The sequence below is a fragment of the Mustela putorius genome, unplaced genomic scaffold (assembly GCF_011764305.1).
Source record: "Mustela putorius furo isolate JIRA1106 unplaced genomic scaffold, ASM1176430v1.1 tig00004039_pilon_pilon_pilon, whole genome shotgun sequence".
Taxonomy (NCBI): domain Eukaryota; kingdom Metazoa; phylum Chordata; class Mammalia; order Carnivora; family Mustelidae; genus Mustela; species Mustela putorius.
The window spans coordinates 519,764-546,953 of NW_025422174.1; the positions used below are offsets into that span (position 1 = coordinate 519,764).

The 27,190-nt window shown below is 61.1% G+C and overlaps 2 protein-coding genes across 7 annotated transcripts; both read right to left on the minus strand.

Moving 5' to 3' along the window:
* Positions 1 to 1,236: 1,236 nt before the first annotated feature.
* On the minus strand, positions 1,237 to 4,550 carry HSD3B7 (hydroxy-delta-5-steroid dehydrogenase, 3 beta- and steroid delta-isomerase 7). 2 transcript variants are annotated; one of them, XM_004773840.3, is made up of 7 exons: positions 4,407 to 4,548; positions 3,910 to 4,077; positions 3,552 to 3,707; positions 3,207 to 3,315; positions 3,030 to 3,129; positions 2,692 to 2,854; positions 1,237 to 2,238 (listed from the first exon to the last, which is right to left on the minus strand). In XM_004773840.3, the coding sequence occupies exons 2-7, from the start codon at positions 4,073 to 4,075 to the stop codon at positions 1,823 to 1,825; spliced, it is 1,110 nt and encodes a 369-aa protein (XP_004773897.1). In that variant the 5' UTR covers positions 4,076 to 4,077; positions 4,407 to 4,548; the 3' UTR covers positions 1,237 to 1,822. The 2 variants fall into 2 exon arrangements, with proteins under 2 accessions (XP_004773897.1, XP_012902010.1); XM_013046556.2 differs by lacking the exon at positions 3,552 to 3,707 and having other exon boundaries at positions 4,407 to 4,550.
* Positions 4,551 to 4,994: 444 nt separating this feature from the next.
* SETD1A (SET domain containing 1A, histone lysine methyltransferase) lies at positions 4,995 to 26,401 on the minus strand. Of its 5 annotated transcripts, none has more exons than XM_045072569.1 (19): positions 26,269 to 26,401; positions 25,324 to 25,488; positions 25,042 to 25,137; positions 23,105 to 23,375; positions 21,843 to 21,964; positions 21,383 to 21,612; positions 20,254 to 21,094; positions 19,318 to 20,103; positions 18,801 to 18,977; positions 18,591 to 18,678; positions 17,691 to 17,848; positions 17,449 to 17,536; positions 15,283 to 15,621; positions 8,618 to 9,670; positions 8,095 to 8,267; positions 7,896 to 8,006; positions 7,625 to 7,744; positions 5,907 to 6,044; positions 4,995 to 5,822 (listed from the first exon to the last, which is right to left on the minus strand). In XM_045072569.1, the coding sequence occupies exons 2-19, from the start codon at positions 25,471 to 25,473 to the stop codon at positions 5,649 to 5,651; spliced, it is 5,115 nt and encodes a 1,704-aa protein (XP_044928504.1). In that variant the 5' UTR covers positions 25,474 to 25,488; positions 26,269 to 26,401; the 3' UTR covers positions 4,995 to 5,648. The 5 variants fall into 5 exon arrangements, with proteins under 5 accessions (XP_044928504.1, XP_044928508.1, XP_044928503.1 ...); XM_045072573.1 differs by having other exon boundaries at positions 15,283 to 15,567; positions 26,230 to 26,351; XM_045072568.1 differs by having other exon boundaries at positions 26,230 to 26,351.
* Positions 26,402 to 27,190: the final 789 nt, after the last annotated feature.

The following is a 27,190-nucleotide window of genomic DNA, read 5'->3' on the forward strand; positions in this document are numbered from 1 at the left end:
GTGTAACAGCCCCAGAGGTGGGCTCTGCTGCGGAGGGCAGCCTGCCCGTCCCTGCCAAGGGTGTCCTGCAGCGCGACGGGACGTCTGCCCCGGCCTCTGATCACAGCCCTCCTCTCATCTCGGGCTTCTCCGGGGACATCAGGACAGGCCCCCGCACCCCCACCCTTTTTCCTTCCTGCCTCCGGCGCCAGGACACCCTCGCAGCCCAGGTGTTTCCGGAATTCCCACCGCCTTCGGGGCCACCAGCGGGAGGGCGGAGCCGTGTCTGGAGGGATGCCGTGGCCTCCGGGAGCGGCAGCGGGCCCATGGCTGCCCATCTCTGGGCAGCTGGACTGGAGGTTCATCAAGGGTCTGCTGGGCCCCAGCTTCTTCAAGTCCCGCACGTCGTGCGAGGGCAGCTTGTTGGCGGCTGTGTCTGTATGGGTCCCGGAACGTCGTCGTCTGGGGGCTGGTGTCTCGTGCATGTTCTCGGACAAGGGTGTGCTGCTCCCCTCCACGCGCCTACAGCCACCAAGCCCCCGAGTGACCCGGGGTGGCCCTGGGCCTGGCCGGGGCTCGCTGCTTCCCCTCCCCCCAAGCCCTGCCTCTCTCAAAGCACACCGCGTGTTCATCCCATGTGCCTGTGGGCCGGTGCACGCTCTTGCCACGCCTTGAGCGTGTGTACATGATGTGTTCTATGCATTCACCCTGTCCCCCAAGCCCGCCCCGCAGAGGACATGATGGGTGGCCCCCGGCTCCCTTCTCCCCCACCCCGCCCCCTGCCCGCTGTGCAGCCGTGTGCGTTGGCGTGTGTTTCCGTGTCGCTGGCGTGTCACGTGATGTAGCCGTGTTTGCTGACATGAGCCCTTGCCCCTTCTGTTTCTCTGTTGGTTTCTAGAGCTCTTTCCCTCTCCTCCCAGGAGGGGACAGGACTCCTGGGGCCTGGCTGGGGGCCCAGAGCCAGGCCACCCTCTCCTGGTAGCCCTCAGAGTCCATTTCTCTCTATTGGTGACCAAGTTGCAAATGGATAAAACACAGGAAAATTCTGCCCCCCCCACCCCGCCCTGCATGTCCTGTCCCCAGAGCCCCCCACCCCCACCCCGGGCCGGGTCGGGCCCCGTGGGACGGGAGAAATAGCAACCAATCCAACAGCGGGCGTGCCGTGTGCTCACTTCCTTCTGTCCCCGCGGGGGACAGGCGCCGTGGGGACAGGGTGGGAGGCAGGAGGGGAACTGGAGAGGGAGGCGGACACGGGCGTGGACGGGGAGCTTTAATCCAGGGCTCGGCTGGGTGCAGCACAATACTGTAGGAGTAATTTGGGTGGAGAGCTGGGAAGAAGGGAAACCCTGCAGATTTGCTCAGGCGTCGCTGAAGAGCAGAGAGAGCTGTCAAAAGGCGATAAATGATTTCTGAAATAATGAGACTGTGACCCTCAGAGAGGGTCCCAGGTGGTAGGAGGAGCCAGAAAGGATCTTCAGGCCGAATCCAGGCCGAATCCAGGCCCAGACCTCAGAAGGCCGGCACGAAGCCCGTGGGACCCCTTCTCACTTCCTGCTTGAAAAGCCAGATGGGACAGGGCAGTTGAGAACAATCGGGCCATCGGACACTCCCCAGCCAGCCATCTCGCCTGGGTCGAGAGTGAAGATGTGCCCGTGGCAAAACCCTGCCCCAGGACTTAAGAGGCGTGAGGATGCAGACTCACGGCTCGTGGCTTAGAAGCATGGGGAGCTGCAAGGCAGGCGAGCTGGTGTAGCACCGGCCCCTCTGCCCCCAAGGGCTGGAGGGCCCCGCACCTGGACGGATGGACGTGCCACGCACCGGGCTCCAGGCCCCAGCTCCACCGTCACTGGGCTGAGCCCTCCATGGCCTGCACCCAGCGGATGGTGCGCGTCCGGCTGTCCTCCCAAGAGAACAGGGGTACATAGCCGAAGTGGCGCTGCGCCTTGTCGGTGCTCACGGTGAAGGTCGTGTTGGCCACAGCCAGTGTGTAGGGGTTGAGCAGGGGGGCGTAGAGAAACAGGGGCCGCAGCAGCCACTGCAGCAGGGCGTTGAGAGCGGCCAGAAGCACCAGCAGCCAGTAGGGTACCAGCAGGCGGGACTCCACGAGTCGCAGCCCGCAGGGGCCCAGGAACTCCATGTTGAAGTCCTCGTAGCTCTTATAGGGCGAGTCGTCGTAGCAGAAGTACACCTGGCCGCCCATGAGTGCCGCTCGTTGCTCCAGCTCCCGGGCCGCCAGCACGTGCATCCAGGCCACATTGCCTGCCGGTGGGGGAAGGGGGCGGACGTGGTCCCGAGTGCCCTAGAGCCCACGGAGACGCTGCTCTCTCCTGGGCTGGCCCGTGTCCCAGGGGCCCCCGGAACTACCGCTCTTGGAAAGGCTGCTTTCTCCCCACTCGCCCTCCTGGGCCGGCCGGGGTGCGTGCTACTTCTTTGGGGGCTCCCGTACAGGGGCTGCCCCTCACCTCTCCTGGGGAGATGCCGCTCCCCTGACTGCCGTCCTGTCCTTGGCGGGTGACGTGTGTTTTACCTCAGCCTTCCCAACTCGCACGGATGCTGTTTCCTCTGGGGTTGGGCACACAAGGCCCACATATCCGGCCACTCTGGCCCACGCGTGGCTCACCCTTCGCCGGCCACGGCATACGCTGCCCACCCGGGACCACACGGGCCCCGCCCCGTCCCGAGCCCCCCCCTGCCGTGTAGCCGGGGCCTTACCCACGTAGACCCGACCGTGCTCCACGGAGGCTGGGATGGCCCGGAAGAGCCGACCCCCCAGGCGAAGGCCTTGGCGGTAGAAGTCCCTCATGATCTGGTGGCCTTCACCGTAGATGCCAGTGGGACGCAGGGCACATGTCACCAGGGGCAGCCCCCCATGGACCTGGGGGTGAAGGGCAGGCATAGCGAAGACCCAGTACCCAGCAGCCTGCCCTCTGGCCTGGCCTCCTCCCATGGGAGAGGGAAGGGGGGAGGGCCCAGGGCGGTGCCAGCTCTGCTGCGACAGGCCAGGCGGCCCTCCCCACTCCAGCTTCGGGGCTCTCCGCCTCCTGCCTCACCTCCCGACCGTTGGCTTCCAGGACCAGCTGCTCCGCCTGTGCCTTGCTGCAAGGATAGGGGTGGCTGTGCGCTGCTTCATACGGCGTGTCCTCGTCGCCCCTAGTTGAGCGACAGGGAAGCTCTTAATGCTGAGGGGAGGTGGGTCTCTGAAAGGATTGAGGGGAACCTCCGCTTACCTGTAGAAGGGGTGGCCTTTGATGTTGGGCCCCACAACTTCCATGCTGCTCGTGTAGACCAGGAACCGTGTTCCAGTCTGCACACAAGCCTCAATCACGTTCTTTGTGCCTGGGAGAGGGGGTGGAGGGGAGGGTGGACCTGAGCTAAAGCTTCCTCCCTCTCGGCATCTCAATTCTGGATGAGGGCCCGGGGCTTCCTTCCCCAGGTCCGGGGAAAAACCACAGCAGGGCTGGGAGGGCTGCCGGACGGCCACGAGTGGGGCAGACGTGTCCAGAGGACAGGTTTCCACAGGAGAAGCCCAGAAATCAAGGTCAAAGGGGGTGGGGAGTAAACAGCCACCTCACCCTGTACGTTGACCTCATAGATGGTCTCGGGGCTGGCCCTCCCGAACACATCCACCAGCCCGGCTGTGTGGATGACCACGTGGGCTCCAGCCACAGCCGCTGCCACCTCGTGGGCCTGGGTCACATCCCCCTGGATGGCAGTCACCTGCACGGGCCCTGGGAGGGATGGGGGCAGCCAGAGGAGCATCAGAGCTGGGGCCGCCGCCAGCTGCCGGACTCAGCCCACACCCTTAGGAGCCACATGTTCCCAGTGTGACTCACTCATCCCATTTGTGCGCGCTGCACGATATAAACAGGCATGTTTTCCAGCCTCGCGAAGGAGCCCACCCGCCCCCATATCCCTCCCCAGCACAGTCACCTGTCTTCAGCTCCTCCAGCCAGGGACCCAGGTGCAGGTCAAAGACCCGCAGCTCCAAGAGCCGGGGTTCCCGCTGCAGAAGCATCCGCACCACATGCTCCCCCAGGAAGCCGCAGCCACCTGTGACCAGGTACACCAGCTCCCGGGCCTCTGGAGACTCGGCCATGCCTGGCCGGGGAAGAGAACGGAGTTGCCTGCCGCCACCTACCCAGTGCCCGCAGCACACCTGTCGCTCCCAGCTGCGGCCTCCGGCCTAGTGGGCCGGAGTGGGGACGCCAGGGGCCCCGAGTGGCTCCGGAGCCCGGGCGTGGGCTGCAGCAGCTGCGCCACCGGCCCGGCCCCGACGGCGGTTACCGAGATAAGAAGGGTGAAGCCTGGGGTTGAGCTGCAGGGGAGGTTCTGGGACAAAGTGGAGGGGGAGGTCAGGAGCTGAGGAAGGAAGGAGCCGGGAAGCGCTGTGACAGGGGAGGCCCCGGGCCGGCATCGCCTCCGCCTACCTGCAGCCAGTCCCGGGGCAGCCACACCGGCCACCGGAGGGGCTGTGTTCGCTGACCCCGGGCCGGCCGGGCCCCACACCGTCCCCTTCCGCCCGCTCCTCCCCGCTCCCGGCCCATTCCAGGAACAGCCTCCCGCCCGGCCTCCGCCCCGCCGCCCCCTTCCCGCCTGCCGTAGGGCGCCCCCTGGTGGCCACCCTGCACTCCGCGGGCGTCTGGTTCCAGCAAAGAACTTGAGGAACAGGGGGGCTGGGGAAGCGGGAACCTGCGCGGTGGCCCCTGAGGACGGGGCAGGTGCGGTGACCTCATCCCACCGCATGACCTCAGTCCTCCCCTTGGGCTGGGTTTCCCGGGATGCCAGAGGCCCAGCGGCAGCTGCGGTTCTGGGAAGGGAAGGGGACGCCAACCTTGGCCCAGCTCTGGCTGACCCTGCTGGGGGATTTCTGGGTGACCATTCCAGCCTGAGGGGTTGAGTCCGCACGTCCGCCCCCCAAACTTCGGTCCACCGCTGCCCTCTCTTGGCTTGACCAGTCCCCTGTCTTCAAACCCCCGCCCCCCACCTACTCTTCCCCAAAGATACTGACCAAGCACTTTTGTACAATAAAGTTTAATCACAATTATAAAAATGTGGCGTTGGGTTTGCACTATTAACATATGTACAATCCAGCCCCACAGGAAGGGCCCGCCTCCCACCATCCGGGCCTGGTGGAGCAGGAGCTTCCAGACGCCAGGGCGGGAGGGCGACCCACAGGGTCTGGCAGGAACAGAAGATGAGGCAGGGTTCCAGGCACGGAGTCCCTAGGACTGGGGGCACAGGGCCCCCCCCAGGGGGGAGAACATGGCCACTGCCCCTAGAGACCCCTAAACTGGGGAGGGGTGCACGCAGGGCACAAAGGGGAAGTCCCCATTAACACAAAGCAAGGAGGCTATGCAGCCCCCCAAGAACAAGATCTGTACAGGCCGGCACCCCAGGTTTCCACAGGAAACAGCTGCTGGCAGCTACAAAACATTTACAGCTTCTTCTCCGCAAAGAAAAAAAAGTTAGGGGGTAGGTGGGTGGGGGCGACGGGGGAGGCAGAAGCTGCCTCAATGGACTGAGGCTCCCTCGCTGGGCTTGGGGCCCCCCAACCCCGTATCTGGAGACGGGGGCAGGTGGGGCCTGCAGAGCCCGCTAAGGCTGGGGCGCAGGGAGCTCAGGGCACCACGGGGAATAAATAGGGGCGCGGGCACCAGTCCTGCCCCACCTCAGTTGAGGGAGCCGCGGCAGCTCTCCGTGCCGCACAGACACGGGATCTTGTTGTCCTCCAGCGGGAACTTGTAGTCGTAGGTGATCTCCTCGTCCACGCCGATGGGCTGTTTGGAGTAAATCACAATCTTCTTCTGGGACTCGATGGTGATCACCTTGGCATAGCAGTTGGGCTGCGGGAGGGAAGGCGGAATGAGCGGCAGCCCCTGCCCTGGGCCGCCCCCCCGCCCCCGCAGGCCCCCCTCCACCACGCGCACCGTGCAGCAGTGGTTGATGAACCTCGCCAGGTTGCCGCACTTGGTGGCATCGATGATGGTGTCATGGTCCACCCGGAACAGGTAGCTGCTGCCGATGCCCTCCTGCACGTAGCGCTTCTCCCGCATGTCGGCCACCATCTGGCAGAACAGGGTGCTCCGCGGTCAGCTTCCTGCCAGACCACGCCGTGCCCCGGCAGCCCCCGTGAAGGGGCCCTGGACAGTCATCCGGCTACCACCCCTGGGGGCCACACTGGCCTGTCCTGGACCTGCACCTCTCCTTCTGGCTCCCACCGACCCAATGTGCTGACCGTCTGCTCCAGGAGCCCCCGTTCAGAGGGTCCCCCCAACCCCGACACCTCTGGCTGCCCTTCTGCATCTCCCAAAGAGAAGTCTGCAGGGCTCAGTGGGCAGGAGCCACAGCCCCTGCCTGGAGCCCCTGTCCGGCCCCCAGTGGGGCTCCCGGTCTACGGTGGGGCCAGGCCAGTTCCCAAGATAGCGTGGCCAGTTCAGAGGCTGAACCCCGACCTTCTCTTCTCCCAGGACCCTCTCCCCCCGAAACAGGCGCCCATGGGCTGCCACTCGCCACCTTCAGGGCCCACAGTCTTGTGCAAGGAGTGATTCCTTCTTCCCAGGAAATGGGACGCTCAGCCCTCTGCGCTCTCTCCTTCGGGGACCTCACTCTCTTCCAGCGCTTCAGCTGCCAGGTAAGTGCTGGGGACTCCTCCCAAACTGCCCTCTCCAGCCAAAATCCACCTCGGTGGTGCTGCTGGGCGTCATCCTCTAGGTGTCCCCAGGGCCCGGCAACCTCACGGGCCCGGAACCGAGCTCCTCGTGGCCACACAGCTGCTCCTTCTGCTCGCTCCCCACCTCACTGGCAGCCGGAGATGCGTCTAGCTGCTCCAAGCAGCACAGAGAAATGACCACGTCCCCCCTTCCCTACTCGCCTGTCCAGTCCAGCCAGCGGCTTTGGACCCACAGACTCCTATTGGCTGCAACTGCCTCGTCTGGGCCACCTGGGCCCCTACGGGATCTCTGCGATGGCGCCCCCACCGGTCTTCGCCTCTAGCTGTCCCCTCACGCTGTAGCTGAGGGGCCCACAGACTGCGAAGCCTGTTACAGGGGAGCGTTTCGCCACAGCCTCCCTCCCCTTACCACTGGCCCCAGGTCACCCACACGGCTCCTAAGATCCGTGGAGTCCAGCCTCCACTGGCCTCCTTGGAGCTTGCACTGTGGCCGTTGGCCCTGGTTTTTCCGACTGACCATGCTGACCTTGCCCTCTTAAGACTATCCTGTCTCCGGGCCTTTGCACATGCTGTCTGGCAACGGGGAGCACTCTTCCCGTCACCTGAGTCTGGGAGTTCATCCTCCTTCAGCTCCTGGCTTCCACGTCACTGTGTGCCCACTGCCACGGCCCCCCCCGAACTTCCCCTTCCTGATCGACCGAATGCCACCTTGCACGGCAACTGCAATCCCCCTGCTGAAACCGTGGGAGGCCCTCAGAACAAGAGCGAGCACTGGCCGGGCTTCCTGTGGGTCGTTACCATCTAGTTTAGGAGCACCCCTTCCCGTCGATGGAAGGAAGGAAGCACAAGGAGGCAGGTTTCACCAACTACGCCGTGGAACCAGGAGGTCACGTGGGGCTTTACCCAGAGACGAGGTGGTTCTCAGGCCAGCATCCCGTGCTGCCACGTGACCGGGGGCTGGGTACAGGGCCTCACCTGGCGGATGTTCTGACCCACATACTCGATGACCATCTCGTCGGCCGCAATGGGCTCCATGGCAAACAGACCCCACTCGTGGATCCGGCTGCGGCCGAACCGGAGCTTCTTCTTCCGGAACTAGAGGGCGGAAGGCAGACTCTGCCGCTCAGTGCCTTGGCTGCTGTCCTCCGAGGGGAGGAGCATGCTTTCGGCCCCTCACCTCTGCACCCACCCCCAAGAGGCCAAGAGACTCTGTGGTGCAGCCCTCCCCCGAGTCCCGCCTCCTCACCTTGAGCTGGTTCAGCTTCAGCAGGTCACTGTCCATGATGGCAGAGGTGCCAATAGCGCTCAGCAGCCGCCGCTGCTCAGACCGGCGCTCCGAAAGCACGCGGTTAGTCCCCTGCGAGGCAAGCCAGGGACCAGGGGTAAGTGACAGCAGGACCGTGGGAAGAGACGCCAGGGGGCCAGGCAGCAGGGCAGAGTCTTACCTGAGTGTCCGCTCCTTCCAGCTGCCGGGCCGAGACGGGGCACACGTCCAGGTACCTGTCCTTCTCCTTCTTGCTGATGGGGTAATAGCCTTCGCTGCGGGCGGAGCCTGTCTGGTGCTCGCGGGGCCCGTCCTGGGGCCGCCGCTTGCGTTTCGGAGTGCTCAGGTTGGTGAGTGCGGGGAGTTAAGGAAGAAAACGGGTTCCTCGCCGGCCGGATCCCCGGGGCCCTCCCTTCTATCCTAGTCCCAGCCCAAGGAAAGGGTGACTGACCTTAGCTGGAGGTCCCAAGCGCTACTGAGTGTGAGCAGAGCAGACGGAGGAAGGACAGAAGGGCCTGGGGGCCAGAGGAGAGCTCCCCAGGCTGAGTGTAACAGAGAGCGCTGGACGGGGGCGGAATAAACCAGAGGCTAGCGACAATCCGAGGGGGGCCACTACCCAGCTGTGCGACCCCAGGGAAGCCTGTCCCCGTCCCCAGGGCCTGCCCTCCTGTCCAGAGCAGGCCGGCCTCCAGGGCCCAGGATATTGGTGTGATGGACCCAGTGGGTGTCGTTAAGCCAGTCAGCGCCGCTCGTCTGCTGCAGCAGCCGCTCGTACGTGAGCCGTAGGTAGCCCATGTCCTCTAAGTCCAGGCCCGAGTTCCAAATGTCATACAAGATGGTCATCTGCTCAAACTCGCTGCGGGGCTCAAAGGTGGGGGGTGGCGGGGGCGGGGGCGGGGGCGGGGGCCGCCTGCGCCGGGCGTGGGAGCGGAGGCTGCGCCGCCGCACAGCACTCTCCCCACCGCTGCTGCTGCTGCTGCTGCTTTCCGAAGACTCGGACTCCTCCTCCTCCTCCTCCTCCTCCTGCTGCTGCTGCTGCTGCTGCTGCAGCGGTGGCGGCGGCTGCTTTGGCTCCTCCGCCTCGGCCACCACCACCTCGGGGGCCTCCAGGACTTCATCCGCTGGGGAGCTGAAGAGGGCCGCAGGGGCAGGAAGCGGCTCCAGGGGCCGAGGGGCCGGGGTGGAGGGCGGCGGCTTGACGGCCAAGGCATAGTTGTGCTCCAGGAGAATGTGGCTGAGCAGGGGGCCTGGGCGGTCGGCCTCGTCTGATGTCTCAGTGGCCTCCGAGTCGTCACCAGGAGGCAGGGCAGGCAGCCCGCGACGGGCTGGAGTCAGGGCCAGGTCGGCCAGCACCGCCAGGTCCACTTCTGTCGCCGGCTCTGGCTCCTCCTCATCGGCAGCGCGGCCGCGGCCTCCAGTGCGACTCCGCCCTGACCGGGCCACATCCTCGGGCCAGCTCTTGACCAGAGACGCGTGGTCCAGGGGCAGGTTTCGAATGGTCCGCTCTGCAGCCCGGGGGGCTTTGCGGGAGGCGGGGCCGGGACACTTAATCTGCGCTGGGGTGACGGGGGCAGGCTCGGGCGCCGGCACCTCCTCCAGGGCAGAGAAGGAGACAGTTTTCCGGCGTTTCTTGGGGGGGGGCAGGAGGGGGATAGGAGAGGAGGGGCGCTCGTCCGGGCGGGGGGCCGGGGCCGGGGGTCCCACCAGCGGCTCGGTGGGTGGCTGCGGCACACTGGGAGGTGGTTCCTCGGTGGAACCTGGGGAAGGAAGCACACAGGAAGAAGGAAGAGGGTCACTGACTTGGGCCAATGTCATCAGAGCAGACTCCTGGCAGGCAGGGCACCGGCCGGCCTCACCGGGGAGGCCGCAGCCAGGCTGCTGGCTCGCCTCGGCTTCGGGCCGCCACCTGTGCCCGCTCAGCCAACAGCGCTGCTTCCCAGCGGCGACGTCCTCGGCACAGCGGGCTCCCGTGGCAGGAGAGGATTATGCACCTGCTCGTTCATACACTCAACAAACATTCACTGAGCACCAAACAAGTCGAGTGGACACTTTCAAAACCCTCACAGAGCTTACAGTCCGATGGGGACAATGACAGGAAACAAATGTACAGCCGACTGTGGAGAGTCGGGACAGGGGCCCTGGAGAAACACACGCTTAGGCTCTAACCTCTTCACCAAGACTGAACTACGTCCAAGGAGCAGGCCCCCAGGCCGCGACCGTTTGTACCGGTCACGCTGAGTGATGGGCACGCGGTGAGCCCTCTCGGATTTACAGTATCCGTTATTTCAACTACAACAATGTTCTCTGTTTAGTGATGTGAGAAAGGTAACAACGTAAGCAGCTGAACCTCTGTACGAAAACACTGAGCAAAGTCGGCTCCCTTCCCACCACCTGCCGAGCGGTGGGAGGCTCCGGAAGACTCCCCTAAAGAAGCTAAGGGTGAAGGTGAGATCCCAAGGATGGGGGACAGCCCGGGGAAGGGACACACCCTCTTGAGCAGGGGGCGCTCTCTGTCCGGCCCCCCGGACAGGAAGCACATCCTCCCTCGGCTGGGACTCCCAAGTCTGCTGCTGAGTGCGGGGCTCTAAATACAGCTCGAGACGGACACCGCCTCGTCTCTGGGGCAGACCCTGTCTTGCGGACTGACCCTCTCCGCTCCTGGGTTTCGGCCACCGGTACAGGCACAGCTTTGAAACCTCCCCCCGCCTCCTGCCTACTGGGAAGGCCACATGCGGCTTTCGGCCCCAGCTCAACGCCATCTTTGTGAAGGTTACCCCAACTTCTCGAGATGCTGGTAGTAACTTCCTCTCCGAACCAGAAGGCCAGGGGTTCTCAAGTGCCAGGCTTCAGGGTGGCGGCAGACTGACCACTAGTATTTTGTGTCAAGCATCCATCCAAGACTTTCACATATGCTAAGTACTCCCTTCATTCCCCACAACCACCATGTGAGGTGGGCACGATTACTGGACCCCGCTTACCAATAAGAAAACCGAGGCGGAGAGGGGTTAATAACTGGCCCAAGGTCCTATAGCTCGCAAATGCCAGAACAGGGTCTACCCAGACGGCCTGGGCTGAATTTCGAGCTCTCTTCAACTGCCCCTCACGGCCCTGGCCACCCCTGAGGGTGGCCATGCTGTGGGACTCCGCGGTGTCCTGTCTGACACCGGGCCTGACCCAGGCAGGCAGTGACTGACCTGTGTCCAAGACCTCAGGAGACGTGACCCAGCCAGACGCCCCGAGCAAGGCCCTCAGCCTGCTGGCTCCTGACCGTGCGGACAGCAGCGGGGAGCCTCACCAGCAGGGAGCCACTCCGAAGCTAGTGAGGTCCGGGTGCTCGTCCCAGGCTCTCCAGTTTCTCCAAGTCTCCCTTTCTTCTCCTCCTCTCTGTTTGGAGCAGCCCTGCCTTTGACCCATCACCCCACCGGAGCCACTGAGCCCTCTGGAAACCTGGCTCTTGAGGAGAACGAATTCCCCTCGTGGCTCGGCTTCTTCTCGCAGATTTCTCCTTTGCTTCTTATTCTGAAAGAAACCCGTCCAGTCGATACAACTCCCCGAAGCCAAGGTTTCCGTAACATGACCTGCCCCACTCTGTGCGCAGCCTACATTAACGGATGACCACCTGACCCAAGCCGGGCCAACCAGAAGCTTCCCTGAGAGTAAGGATCTACGACAGGAGTGGCTTTCTCCGTGGGGGTGAGCAGAAGAAGGGGAAACCCATCTGCAGGATGAATCAGACGAGAGAACCAATCAGACTGGAAGACAGAAGAACAGCAAGTCCCCGAGGTGTCCGGGTCCCATCTTCGGGCTTCGCCAGACAAGCGCCCTCTTGGCACGGGGCCACAACCCTCTACCCAGCTCCCGCTTGGAACTCGCACAACCCCACTGTTCCCTAAAAGCCAGGGGACTTGCCTTAACTTCCTCCTCCTCTGCCAACTCTGTCGTCTGGCCGGGGACGGTCCTCCCCGCCGTGCCTCCTGCGGCGCTCTCCCTCACTCGGTCTCAGCGGCCCGCCCTACGCGCGCACATGACCTTCGGAACCCCCGGAATGGCCCTGCCGGGGGCCCCTGCCCCCCGACGCCCAGCCCTCCGGGCACAATCCTCAGGTCCTTTCGGCTGACCCATCGGCGGTTCCATTTGCCCCCTTAGAGCCCCCCTGCCCTGTCACCTTCTCCTAAGCGAGCGGCTCCTTCCTGTGCCTGCCCGCAGGGCCCTCGCCGTCCTCTCCTTCCGCAGCACCTTCCGCAGCCTTCAGCCGCTGCCGCCACCCTGGAGACCCCCCACCCTGACTTCGCCCGAACCCCTGCGTTTCTCCTCCCCCACCCGACTCTCAGTCTCGCTCGGAGTCGCAAGCCCCACCCACCTTCTTCCTCCTCCCCGTACTCCTCCCTTCCCCGCGGCTGCTCAGAAAATGCCCTTCCTTCCTACTGCGGGGTGAGCCCGGGGGTCCCGGGGCATGAAAGCCCACATCTCTCTGCTCCCCAATTACGGGTGCGCCCGCCCACTCCCAGGAAGGGCCCCGACAGGTGCTGCGCTCTCTCCTGGCCTGTCTACCTGCCCCTCTTCCGGCCCTGAATCTACATGCTTAAGTCTCACCTTTTGAGTTTTTAAAAAACTAACCCTCCGCCAACCCTGCATTCTCTTTCGTTTCTCTGTTCCCAGCCAGGTGACCTCAAGCATGTCACTAAGCCTCAACGTCCTCATCTGGAAAGTGGAGTAACAGACGGTGTGTGTCCTGGACGAGGAAGCAAACCCACGGTGTGCCAGGCCGAGCGCCCGGCGCACCCGAGGCACCAGAGAAACGTTTGCTAACACCACTCATCACAGCCTCCCGGCTCGTCTTCCCGGAGCGGCCTACCTTCCAGAAGGCTGCTTATCTCTGTCGTCTGGTCTGCTCGCTCCTTTCACACCCTCTAGCGTGGCTCCAGTCGGACCCACTCTACTGAAGTGATAAGGTCACCAGTGACCCCGTAACTGCCAAACACAGCGGAAGCTCTTCCTATCTGACAAGCTCTCCTCCGGCCTGCTGATACTCACCACTCCGGCCTTCGGAAAACCAAGCTGCCCCGTCTCCTCCCCATGTCGCCGACCGCTCCTGCGGGGCCTTCCCCAGCTCCCCTTTGCCCACCAACCTCGCCCAGGACCGGAAGGCGCTGGCCCCTCTCTCGGTGCACACGGTGTTCCAGCGTGTGAATGCACTCTCACCCACAGCTGCCCTACTCTCCAACATCTACCTCGTTTCCAGCCTACTGCTCTCTCCAGACCCTCCGATCCCGTGATCCAACTGCCTGGTGGCTGTTTCTTACCAGAAGGTCCCGAAGGCACACCGAAGTCAAGCCCAAGGAAGCACACGAGCTTTCTTCCGAGTGCCGGTTCTCTGCCTTCTCTTCCCTTTCCTGGAAAGTTCTTTAACCAAGCGGTTCACCTCCTCCACTTCTCCCAGTCCCTCATCTGCTCTTCTACTCCTCACACCTCGCTGTGACCAGCGCTGCTCTGGTTCACGCCCTCCGCTTACCTACATCTCTTCCAGCCTCACGTGGGTCACCCTACCTCCTTCCTCACCCTTCCAAATCCCCCCTTCCCACCAGGATGATCTTTCTGGAGAAATGCAAGCCTGACCATGCCCCACTCTCTCTATCCACCCCACTGACAGCGACACCCTCTGATCACCAGCTCTTCTGTGACCAGTGGGCTCAGGAAAGGCCGGGGAGGCATCTGGTTAATGAGACCCTCAACTTCTCTCATGAGGTCGACACCGGAGCAGAGTCCAAGAGCGCTGGGAGGTCTTTACGTGGTCACTGATCATCTCAGATCACAGGTTCTCGGTAACATCTGAGAGGGGGGTCTGGAAGGCCAGCGCGAGTACACAGCCCATCTTGAAAACCGCCTTACTCAAGCCTTCCCAACACCATCCTAGTCCAAGCTACCACCACCGCTTGCCTTACTTACTAACCGGAACACAGACTCTGGCCCCTCTCCTAGTTCTCTCTGCACCGCATCTTTTCAAAACACAAATAAGATCGCGTCACTCCTTCCACAGCATTCCACTGCCCTCAAGATAAAGACCCAGTTCCTACCAGAGCGACTCCTCTTGTACAGCCCAGTCCTTGCTCACCTCTCCCGTTTCAGTCATTCGTTCCCCCTCGCTCCCCACCATCCAGAAGGTTTTATGCTTTCTGACACGCTATTTCCTCCGCCCTCAGGGCTTCATGCTAACCAAGCCCGGCTGCCTGCTCTGCCTTGACTGCAGCCCAAGAACACTTCAGCAGAAGACACCAGCAAAGAGGTGCTCACAGATGTGCTCAGGTTCTCCGAGTGCCTGTACCTTTCTCTCATGGGGCTTACCAGCTTGTCATCCCAGATTTTCTGAGATACTTATTACTCAACTAAACTGTCTCTAGCCCGTAAGCTTCAGGAGGGTGGGAACAGGGCCCTTCGTGCCTACCGCTGCGCCTCTGCAGCTGCCCTAAAATACAGACAACCCTAGAACAACACAGGTGCAAACTGTGCGGGGCTACTTATACACATGCTTTTTCTGGGAAATGTGATAGAGTATAGTAAATATTAACTTCCTTATGACTTTAAAGATTTTTTTTCTCAAAAAAAATTTTTTTTCTCTTGCTTACTCTCTTCGCAAGAATACAGTACACGGTATGTATCACATGCAGAAAATGTGTTAACCATCTGCATCATCAGTAAGACTTCTGGTCAACCGTAGACTATTAAGAGCTAAGTTTTTGGGGAGTCAAAAGTTACTGGTGGATTTTCAACTGCATAGGGGGCCGGCGCCCCGAACCCTGGCATCGTTCAAGGGTCAGTAAGTCAACTCCACTGCCGGAACACGTCACTCAGAACATAAGTTAGGTGTCCGTGCTATAAAGGAACGATCAAACGTACAAATCCACAAGGCAAAGTAAGGTGAAATTAGCTTCCAAGCCAATGCTGTTCAAGCTGTCTTCTACCTATCTGTCCATTGAATCGCCTGTAAGTACACAACACGTTAAGGCAAAAGCTCAAGAAAAATTAATAGGAAGAACTTGTTAAACTGGGGATTTTCTCCTTACTTAACTTAGAGACCATGCTGGGCCGGGCGGGGCAGGGGGTGTTGCTGAAAGAGACCACTGCTGTCCGTATTAGCCAGACACCCTACACCCTGCTCCGGCTCAGCGAGCCACTCCCGGCAGCACGGTTTGAATGTGGCCATAAACGTCTCCAAGGGAGGACAGGCAGGAGATGATGACTTCCGGCCAACGTGTATGCTTTCAAACAAAGTCACACACTGGCACATCATTCACAAACACGGCCCTGACGCTCTCACAAAGACAGATACAAACATAAACAAAGACCAAAGCACCCGCTGGGCACCACCCACCTGTAGGTCTTGCTGGAGACTTCTCCTGTTCAGGGAGGGGTGTGGCTGGGGAGCCCGCGACCCGCTCGGGCTCGGGCTCTTCCACGGGCGCTGGCGGGGGTGCGGGGACATCTCTGGGGGGAGGCGATGCTGAGGGTATGGTTGCCGGCTGCTCCTCTTCCTCTTCCTCTTCCGAGGAGGACTCAGATGATGATGAGGATGACGATGAGGAGGAGGAAGACGAGGAAGATGAGGAGCTGGATGAGCTGCTGCTCTCGGAGTCCGACGTGCTGTCGTTCTCACCATCTGAGTCAGCATACAGAGAACATTTGGAGGACGAATCGCTTTCCCCGTCCTCGCCTGGAAATCCAGAAGGGGCAATCAGGCGAGGTGGGAACACCCCTCACTTGGTCAAGCCATGGGTCCACTCACTGACTCTCTACTACGGACTGGTTAGGCTCTGCGCCAGGCGCTGGGAAGTCCAACCCTCAAGGAGTTAGACGAGCAGGCTATTTGTTCACAGCGGGACCAACTTCCGTGTGGAAGACCAGGAGAGTGTGGCAAAGGGAAGTCCTGGATTCCGCCTGAAGATCCAGGCAGGGGAGGGAGCCCCAGGCAGGGGAGGGAGCCCCAGGCAGGGGAGGGAGCCCCAGGCAGGAGATGCTCCAGTCAAGGAGGACAGGCAGAAATGAGGGCCAACCGGGGTGCCAGAGGCGAGGGAAACGGGAGCCCGGACACCGCTAAGCGCTCTGCGCTAACTACTGAAGACGTTCCCAAGGTGGGTCTCCGAGAAGCTGCCTGGAGAAGACTCATAAAAAGGATTCCAGAGTAATATAAGCTTTCTAAGTGTTACATGCTCTATGCCTCCAAGAAATGGAAATATGGCGGAAGGGCTTTATAAGAAGGTAAGAATTACGAAGTGTCTGAGGAACACAAGCGGATGAATTTAGAATAGATGGTGGTGGCGGCGGCCTGGGATGGGCCTGGAGCGTGGCGAGGAGGAGCCGAACAAATAAACAGGAGCTAGGTTATAAATGGCCCAAAGTACCGGGCTGAGGAGTCACCTTCTAGAAAATAGGGAGCTAGAAATAGACTTTATGGAGAGAAGCCGCAGGATCAGGTGTGCGCGGAAGGAAAGAGAAGTCTGTCTGCAGACTGGAAGATGGACTGGCGAGGAGGAGGAATGAACCAAAGGCAGGGGATGCGTCAACACTGCTGCAGAGGACTCTAAGTGAATCTTCTCACTTCTCTCAAGTGAGTCTTCTACGACAGGCCAGCAGGACCAGAGAAGGCAACAAGTGCCAGCGACACGGAGGCGGCGAAACGGACAGACAGCGGTGACCAAGCGCATGTGTGGCAGTCTCCCCGCGTCGAGCAGGGGACCCCACCCTCTACCTTCCTGAAAAGACAGCCTCTCAGATCATCGCTCTCCCCGCCTGGCCTCTGCTGAAACGGCACTTCTCAGAGGCACTCCTTCTCCAGGAGCTCGAGAACAGCCCATCTTTCCCCGGCTCCCCCACCCGTTACTCCCTACCCCAGTGACCTAGTTTCTCTTCTTCAAACCACAGATCTCTACCCAAGGCGCTACTACGTGTTCAATTGTCAAGTCTCCTCCTCCCCTCCAACCGATCCCAAGTGTCCCCAATACCTAGAACAGGGCCTGGTACCGAGTAAGGGCTCAACAGCTAGCTCTGAACAAGTGAAGGAGAAGCAAGACTAAACCATGTAGCCCAGACTCAGCGGATGTGGACGGACGAACGGGTGTCCAGGTGGAGAGTGGAGCTGTGTCTGGTGGTGGCAGCTGAGGGGGGAGAAGCACAGCTCGGGGCAGGGCTTCCAAGAGCAGCGCTCAGAGCAGAAAGGCCCAGCCTGGTAGTATCGGGGGCAGCAGCGGAACCCAGACCCCTCTTCTTGAGGGCCTGGGAAAGGAAGTTAGTTCTGCTGTCCTGCCTTCAGGAGAGAACTATGTGTCCGCACAGGAAGCAAGCAGAAGGCAGCGGCCTGGGCGTCAGGTACTGTTTACAATGGGCCAAGGCTTCCAAAAGAGGGACTGAAGGAAGCTGCTCTGGGGAAGAGCAAAGCAGACCAACACGCAGCATGAGGCTTCTGCGCTCAGCAAAGGAGGGTCAGCAGGCGGCGAGCCCGCTCTTCCCCAAGGCAGGGCTCTACCGTCCCGTCTGTACTTACCATCTGACGCTTCCGTCTCCTTCTTTGCCGTGTCCATGGCTTCCTCGCGCTCTTCATCTTCTTCATCTTCCTCATCCTCCTCCTCATCCTTAAAGAAAAGGACAAATGGGGACTAACAACAAGACAGCGCTCCTCCAGGGGGCACAGCTCTCTGGGCTCCAGCCCAGCGAGGAGCTGGTTATGGGGACGGGAACTCAGGAAGCTCTTGGCAGGGAGGGGGCGCCACGGCCCCTGCGCCTCACCTTCTCTGAGGAGGACTCCTGGGACGCCTCCTCCCCTTCGCTGTCCAGAGCAAAGGCCTTGCGGTGCTTGCCCTGGGTCTTGCTTCGCTCTTCGTCCCGCTTCGGGGGCTTGGTCCCTGGACGTCCAGGCTCTCCAGCCTCCTTGTCTCGCTCAGGGTCTAGGCCCAGTTGAGTGGCAGTTAGAGAATTTACCATCAGCAACAACAGTTCCCGTTCCCCTGGCCTGAGAGGAGCCTTGCACACAGCACTGCTGACCTTTCTGATGGTCCCACAACACAGACCTCATTTCACAGACAAGAAGCGGAAGCTCAACAGAGAAACACAAAACCCCCAGAGCTACCTAGCATTTTCTGTAGTTCAGCCGCACCACACCTGTTCCACCTTTCATCCGTTTCTGGGTCTGGTGGAAGAGGGAGCAGACTGGCTACGCCTGCCCCAAGAAAACAGCACCAAGACCCACGGGTCTCCAGGGAAGCCAATCAGACTCAGTAAGGAAGTTCCCTGGCCACATAAGCCACCAACCAACACCTCACACCCAGGCAAACTGGAAGGAAGGTTGGGGAAGAGCTTAAGCCTTAGACGGAAAACCGAGGTAAGTGACCTGTTTGACCTCGACACCACAGGATTCTAGATGCTGAAATTACCATTTTGTGTTACAAGGGAGATACGAAACGGGACATTGCAACCAGCACACCAGAGTAAGAACCACAACCAGGACCCAGGGATAACCCTATCTTAAGCTTCCCGTCCCTCTCAGCACCGCTTCAACTCCGCACCGAAACCTCGACTTGGCCACTTGGCCAACACCTACCCCCCCTTTCTCGCTGCTTCCAGCGTTCCTGCCCGAAGCTGGCAGCCCCTGCCCCTTCCCCTTCCCGCCCCCCCCGACTTCCCACTCACCATCTTCATCTTCCTCAGCTGGAGTGGAAGGACGGGGCCTCTTTTCTTCGCTGGCCTCGGAAATTTCTGAAGGCTCTTTTCGCTTCACCTGGAGCGTGGGAAGAGATGTTGGGAACATTCATGGTTCCCAACCACCCTCTACTTACCCCAAGGGAGAGAGGTCCCCACCCCACCCTCTCCTCCCTATGAAGCAAGATCAGTTCTAGGTACCTTGAAAGAAGGCAGACGCAGGGCCCCTCGCAGCCCTGATCCAAAGGCGAAGGCCTCGATGCCCGTGGTACCCCCGCTCTTGGCCCAGTCTACGAGGGACAGCAGGCCCGGCTCTTTGAGTTTGGTCTTCTCTTTATCCTCCTCCTTGGCTTGCTGTTTGGCTGCGTTCTGGAATGGCTGCAGGCAGTAGGGGGACTGAGCCCCGGAACCCAGGCGCTCCCTCCTGCCTCCTGCCTGAGAACTACTCCCAGGTCCCAGGAATACAGAAACGCATCTCCTCACTCCTCTATTTGACACAGATCTATGCCACACCTCCCGTGCACCAGCCCCTGTACAGCGTCTTCTCCAAAGTCTGCTCCTTTAGGCCGCCCACCTCACAAAGCAGCTACTAGTAGCCCCACTCTACAAACGGAAACGTTGAAGATCGAAACTCAAGAGATCTAAGGGCCTTACAAACCAGAAATCTACTTTCTCCCACGGAGCCCCAAGGTCTCCCAGGCCAGGCAGCGCCCCTCACCTTGGCCTTCTCTTCTTTGCTCTCCCACCACTGGTCAAAGGCCCCAAAGGCCACATTCTCCACCATCTTGCGGTTGAGGTCTCGTTGCATAATGCTCTTCATCTCTTGGACAAGGGTGGCCAGCACACGTCCCACAGTGCCTGCCGATGGTAGGGCCTTGCCCTCCGCCAGCTCTGCTTCCTCCCTGGGAGGTAGCCGGGCCTCTTCTCCCGAGACCGAGGAGGAGGGCAGGGGCTCGGCTGCCACGGGCAAAGGCAGGTGGTAGGCCTCCCGGGAGTAGGCCCCTCGGCCTTCCTGCCCTTGTGTGTACAGAGCATACGGTAAGCCATAGGCTGCCTCTTGGGGGGCTGGGAATGGGAGGAAGGCCTCCCCAAAGGCTCCACCAGGGGGACCAGCTGAGGCAGCAGTCAATCCCTTGCCCTGCCGCAGCTGGTGAAGCCGAGTTAACATCTGGGTCTGCATCTGGAAGGACATGGGCATCCCTCCCCACTGAGCCCCAAGTCGATCCATGAGCTCTAGGGAGTTCACAAAGTCATAAATGTGGGGGGGTGGCGGAGGAGGTGGGGGGTACTCGGGGGGCGGCGGCCCATCAGGGCGTGGTGGGAGGAGGTAGGCAGGCTGGTGGGGAGGGTACCCAAGGGGCAGAGAGGCCAGGTAAGGAGGGGGAGGAGGGGGCGGAGGCGGCGGCGGCGGAGGCTGCTGGGGGGGTGTTGGGGCCGGAGGGGGTGAGCCGCCCCTGTCATCGTCGGAGATCTCCATGTCCTCTCCAGAAGAGCATGGAGAAGCCTGTAGGGATGCAGAGGCGGGTCACGGAAAGCTTCTGTCTATTCCCAGGGCTTTCCCTCAAATCCGTTCTCTTGCCTAATTCCCTCCCCCGAAGGGTCCAACCCTGTTTCCCGGATCCCAGGCACCTCTGCTGGCTGACCCCAAGCTCACCTGGTTCTGTCCGTTGGCCTTAGGAGACTCCCGGGTAGCCCCGGGTTCCCCACTCCCCGTCGGGGCCACGTCCTCAAAGTTAGCCGGGGCTGGAGGGGGTGTGCAGGGACCGTGACCTGACCCCGAAGGCACCTCGCTCCCTGAGTCTCTAGACCCCGGGCCTGCGGTGCTGTTCTCTTCCTCTTCCTCTGTGTCGGAGGCCAGGAAAGAAAACTTGGAGCGCTGCTCCTTCAGCAACATCTCAATGCGGGAATCCAGGCTGCTGTGCTGAGCGAAGGGCACGCTCTCATTGGTGGTCTCTGGGGCCGGGGAGCCGGAGCGGGCAGGTGAAGCTGGGCGGGGGGAGGTCCGAGCTTCCTCTCTCTCCGGGCTGGGCCCCCCCCCACCCCCGCCTCCACCAGGTTCTGGAGGCTCCGGGGGTGGGGCTTCTGAGGCAGGCGGCCGGTAGTCCTGGTCAGCGGGCCGGCTGGGCTCAGGGGGCAAGTAGGAGGTGTAGGAGGGTGGGAAGCGCTCAGCTGCGTTTTCGGCAAAGGCTGCCCCAGCGGGCTCCTCCCGGGTCGCCCGGCGGGGAGGGTAGGACGCGTGGCGCTGGTAGCGATTCCAGCTCTCGTAATACGCGGGGTAGCTCGAGTCAGTCCCGCGGAAATGGGAGGACGACGAGGACGAGGACGACGAGGAGGACGAGGAGGAGGAGGAGGAGGCGGCGGCAGTGGCTGCAGTCGTGGCGGAGACAGCTGTGGAGGTGGTCGTGGGGGCTGAAGATGCGGAGAAGTGGCGGCGGGAGAAGGAATCTTGGTAGCTGTTCTCCGAGCGCCGGGGCTTGAAGGAGGTTGAAGTGGTGCTGGAGAGAAAGTGCAGGAGTTAGCTGCGTTCAGCTCTGGAGGACCAAACCCTAGAGTCCTGGTTCTCAGGACTCGAAGCCCCTCGAGACACCGCCCCCAAAGAAAAGTCTAGATGCTCTTGGGTTTCTAGCTAGACAGTGAGTCCCCCGAGGACAGGGATAGGTTAGCTGAAGCCACACCGAAACCAGGACAAATGACTCCCAATGCCCTTTTAGAGAGACTCCAGGTATCTTCTTCCCAGTGGCAACTCCCAGAATCCGGGGGTCCCAGAGGTGTTCATTCTGCACCTGCTGGAGTAGGCAGAGTCCTGAGAGTAGGGGGTGCTGCCCCGAGATGTGTAAGGGGTTCCTTGGGAGGACTGAGGGGTGAATTGGCCAAAGGAAGATGGGGTGTCTTGTCGGCTGCTGGAGAAGCTCGTGTCCTGGGAGCAAGGGGTGCCATTGCCAGGAGTGCCCACACCAGTGGTGCCTGCCGGGTAGGCAGCCGTGTCAGATGAGGAGCGGCGGCGGGATTCGGTCTGGAACGGCAGAAGCAGAGCAGGGAGAACAGAACAGATCAAGTACCACGTGACAACCTGTCCTTTCCCAAACCAAGAGCCCCAATTCCCTGTCCTCTGAAAGCATCTCAGCATCTTTTCTCGGTTCTTGCTATCCTTAACAGGGAAGTGCAGAACCTCTCAAATACCGTTCCTGGCACCCGAGGACCGTGCCCGCGTGGCTAGGGCCACAGCAACCACAAGCTACTTACTGTCTCAGGGGCCGCACCAGAGCCTTGGAACTTCTCACTCAGGGCCTTGCCCCCGGTGGGCACTGTCTGAGGGGTGTAGGAGCCGTTGACTATCAGTTCATAGTACTTCATCCGCTGTTGTCCTGGAGGGAGGAAGAGGGGAACCATCAGATTGAGATAGAGAAACCCCTCCTCCCCGATCTGTCGTTCCCACTTCTTCCTCAGACCTCCAGTTTCCTACAATTTCTTGGCGTCTTGGGCTCAGGGACTCCAGCTATGTTACCTCTATCTTTGGGACCTCCTATCTCGTCTCTGCCTAACGATACTACAAACGACATACTGAACAGTGCTTTGCAGCTTATAAATAAACACCTCTGCTTATAAATAAACACCTCTATTTATCTTATGGAGTTGGATATCACCAGGAAAGAGAAGCACCAGTACCCCTATTTTATCGGCTCAAAGAAAATTGACCTGCACAAAGTCACAAAGTTGGTCAGTGGCAGACGAATTCAAACCCAGATCATCTGATGCTACATCCCACCATGCTCTTCATCCTATAAACTAAAGGTGGCAAAATGGCAGCCTGAGGGCTAAATCCAGGCCACAGTTATCTCACTTGCCCAACAAAATCTCTTAAGAAATTTGGGGGAGGGGGTTGCAGCATTTAAAACCCTGAGATTGCACACAGAAGCCTAGATTTGTGACTTAATAATAAAACAATACTTGGCAATATTAGTCCTCATTCCCACTTGCAAACTGGCTAATGCCGACTAACAGCTGCCTCCTTCCGTGGCGCGTTACTCCCCAGGCCTCCTCAGGTCCCCCCAGGCCCTCGCTCCTCCCTACGGCCTCTGCACGCACAACCCCAGGCTGCTTCAGTCCTCTGCACAGGTCCCAAATTCTCGATCCCAAATCTCAAAAACACAAGAACCTCCAGACCAAGCCTTTTTTGGAACTTGACCTCAATATCTGATCTGAGCTGGGGGGATTTACTAGCTTATACCGATCGTACCTAGGGTGACCCTTTGTATGTTTTCTTACAAATACGGTTCCGTGCTGGCCTGTCCGATGCTACCCAACCTTGCCAAAGATCACAAACACACGCAAAACACACAAAAAGCCATAATCCCTCTGTAAAATTCTAATTTCAGAAACACACCTGGCCCCAAGAGTTTCATGGAGGAATCATGAGCCTGATCATGTGCCCGGCCCCCACAGGCATTTGCACGTACAGTCTCTGCGGGAGCTCAACCTTAGGCAGCAGGCAAGAGAGCCCTCACCTTTGATGTCGAGCTGGGCATGGATGATGTTGCCCATGACGGAGGTAAGGTGGAGGTTTTTGACTGTTTCCTTGGCTCCCCGAGTGCTAGTGAAGAGCACGCGGGCCAGGCCCAGGTGCTTGCGAGTACGGGGGTGAAGAAGGATCTCCACCTCTTCCACCTCACCGTACTTTCGGCACATATCCTTCAGGAAGGTCTCCCGCACGTTGTCATTCAGCCTCGCGAAAGTCACTTCCTTCAGTGGGATCTGTCCGATATAGAACTCATCCAGCTGTGGAGAGGACAGGAGGTTTGAGTGGGGTCTCAATACTGACCACGGTGCCTTTGCCCTTTGGGAAGCCTGGTCCAGAGAAGACCAGGAAACACAGGCAAAGAAACGGGGAAAGGGCCCCAACAAGACTGACCCCTCTCTGCTCTGCCTTCTTGTCACAGAATACCACAAGAACCAAGAACGTACAACTGAGAAGTACGCACACGCGGAAAAAATTAATTGTAGAAACTCACTCACTAGTTTACCTTTTGCCACGGACTGAACAGTAGGAACGCAAAGATGAAAAAAATAAAGATTCTGGTTCAAAAAAGCAGGTAAGACAGACACACACAGTCCCAAGAGGACACAAATGTCATGTGACATGAGTGTCGACGGGGTGTCTGGAGGCCCGGTGAGTGCAGGTAGGGAAGAATTCGTAAAGAGGGTGTCACTCATATTGGCTTTTTGGGGAGCGAGAGTTCACCAGGTGACAAGGACTGTAAGACACAGAACTGTAAAAGTACTTGGCATCTCATAGGAGCTGTAAAGCGTACGGTAGCGAGGAAACAGGTGTACACGAGGAAGGCAGGAGATGAGGCATGGCCAGATCAATAACTGTACGTGCCAATGCACAAAACATGGACTTGGCAACGAAAGTAATGTAAGAATAAAATACAAAAACACACGGCAGGGTGCAACACGAAACGGGAGAAGACAAAGCAGCAAGGAAACCCAGAAAAGTGAATCTAAGAGTCCGCACTGAAAACCAGCAATGGAAATAGGAAAACTAAGATGAAGCGAAGATCCGTTTAGGAAAAGGAGTCAGCAGGCCTTGGTAACGCGCTATGTGATAAAGAAGAGGGCAATCAAAGGATGACTCCCAAGCCTCCCGTTTCTGCAGCTGAGCAGACGGCTAGCGCTCGTCAGTAAAACGGAGATGGAAGGGGTAAAGGTAACTTGTCCCCCGTCTCTTGAGTTTGCTGTGTCTCCGGGGCCTCCAGATGGAGCTGTCCCTCTCCAGGCATACAAGTCTGGAGTGGAGAGACTGAATTTGTCTGGGAACAGAAAACTGGAAGTCACAATCACGGGCATGAGAAAGACGGTCCCGGGAGTGTACAAAGTGTACAAAGAGGTGGGGGGACCTGACAGAGAACTCCCTACAAATGAAGGAGAGTAAAGAGCGAATGGAGCAACCAAGAACCACCCGTTTCAAGGGCCAGTCCACGGCCTGATGAGAATCCTGCCCAGACAGGGAAACGGGAATTTTCTGAGGGAACGAGATGGAGGATCACGTGGCACAGGAGTGCTAAGGACTCCAACGAAGGCGTCCCCAGCCTGTCACTCTGCTGAACTGTGGAGCAACTGGGGTCCCGCACCAGGGCACGGTCATGCTGTGCGCCTTCTGGGGGTGCCCCGGGCCGGGTACAGCAACTGAACGTGCCTGCACTTCCCCGTTCAGGAAGCCAGCACCCCCGCCGGGAGCACCTCGCCTGCACCTTTCCACGACTCTTCTCCAGAGCGACTCAGTGTGCCCGCCTCAGAGATGACACGATCCGGCTGCCACCCGCGGAGACGAGCCCCCGTCCCCTGTACTAGCTTCTGCTGAGACGCTATGACCAGGCCGGCTCCTCCGCACGCGCACCCACCCAGCAAGGGCCACCGCACCCCGAGTCTAGCAGACACCGACCTTAAACTTGGGGACCGGGAGGGAGAAGTCTCTGTTTTTGGACCTGACGTGGCAGCGGGGGTCCTGGAGGTCTTCCACGGGTATGTACTTCGAGTCCTAGCAAGAAGCAGGCACAGAAACAGCTGCCGGCGAGCCAGGCCGCTGAGCTCGGGAGCACGTCGGCCGCGCGCGCAGGAGCAGGGTCCCGGCGGCCCCTCGTGAGAAGGCGCGCCGCGGGCGGGAAGGTCAGGCTGCCCAAGCGAGCTGACCCAGCGCCCCGCGGGGCACGGCCTGGGCACTCACGTTGACGCTGAAGTGGACGCCATCGTAGCGGTACACCTTCTGAGAAGGCCTGCGCAAGGCAGGGTCCAAGGCAGGATCCACGATGAGCTTGTAGTTCCGCCACTGGAAGCTCGGGGCCTTCTGCCCATCTCCCCCGCCTTCCTGATCCATCGCTGCTCATCTACCCTGTTCGCAAAGGGGGCAGGCGCGGGGCTGGGGCTGCGGCCCGACTCCCGGCCGCCGCTCCCCGACTCGCCGGGCCGTGGGGTCGTCCCCTCGCCGCAGTGTCCACACCCCGCCGCGACCCGCGGCCCCCCAGAGCCCCCGCGCCCGCTCTCGCCACAGCACCCCATCCTCCCCGCACCTCCCAACTCTCCCGCAGGCCCCCAGGCCCGCCGCGCGCCCCCTTACCTTCCCGCTCGGCCCGGCGCGCGCCCCGCTTGGCCCCCGAGCCAGACCCCTCCCCCGCCCCCTGGCAGGCCCCGCCCCCTCCCGCCTCCTCACCGGCCAGCGGCCCGGGCCGAGCCCGGCTCTCGCTCCCACACACCCGCTCGCGTCCCCGCGCCCCGATCCTCTGGCCAAGAGGTGGCACCTCGTCGGGGCGTTGGAAACACCGCGAGACCGAGCCCGAGACCCGGCTTCGGCCCCGAATCCGGGCGGGGGGGGTGGGGGGAACGCGCGCCGCTGCCCTCTCCTCCCGCCCCGGCGCGATCGGCCCCCCCATCCCCGCGCACGCGCGGCGAGGCCTCACTCACCCGCTCGTGGCGAGCGGCTCCCCCTCCCCCCACCCCGCGCGGCACCTCAGCGGCGCGAGGCGGCGGCGGCGGCGGCGGCGGCGGCAGCGCGAGACCCGGCCCCGCAGCGGTGGCGGCGGCGGCGCCCCCCCACCACCACCTCCCCGGCGCGCGCACCAAACACCACCGCCACCTGCGTGAGGCCCAGCGAGCACAACGTCTACATTCGCACTTTCGCCATGGGTGCCGCCAGGAGATCCACGGGGCCGAGGAAAGCGGCTTCGCCTCGGCCGGCGCCCTTTAAGGCTCGAAAGGTGCGGCCCAGGGAACCTGGAGATTGGCCGCATTCCCCGGAGAGTGGGCTTCACCACGACTATCCAGCTGCTTTGGCCGGGGGTCCTTGACGAATCGGCGGCGACGGAAGCGGCGACTAATCCCTGAGGAAAGGGGGGCGGGGCGGAGGGGAGGAGGCCAGCCAGAGCTGGGGAGATTTGAGTGGTGCGTTGAACAGGCGCAGATTCGTCAGGCGGGCGGGGCGAATCGGTGGACGGGATGCGCGCTCCTTCGCTCCTCTTTCCTGCCTCTTCCCCGCGCGGCCAAAGACCTAGAAGGCTGCAGATTCGCCACAGGTTCTGGCCTCGCTGTCGCCTCCCTTCACCCGTCTTGGCGGAGTCAAGAAACGAACGCCCGGTTAGCCAAGCCCTGTTGGCAGAGTCGGCCACTTTATCGGGATCTGTCTTAGTAGCACAGCTTAGGGGAGGCCCAGTTCCGGCCCCGGGTAAATGGCGACGGCCCAACGCTGCGCTCGGAGTACGATGAGAATTTCCGGCGGAGTATAGGGAGGCCCGAGTAATTCCGAGGAAGAGCCGACCTAGCGAATCTGCGGACCCTCCTGTGGGCGGGGCCGAGGCGCCGCGCGCAGAGGGCGTGGCCAGGGCGGCCGAGCCCGGCGTCGCGGGGCGCTTCCGGTCGGACCCTCCGAGGGCGGAAAAGTACAACCGCCCGCGGTGACTCAGGCCGTTGGCCGGGCGTCGCGCGTAACACGGGCAGGTTGTCCTGTCGCCACCGCCCCGGGCCGCTCGCTGAGGGGCCCGCACGGCGGACTGGGGGGCTGAGGCCGGCAGGAAGCGCCGCCTTTTGCCTGCTCTCGACCC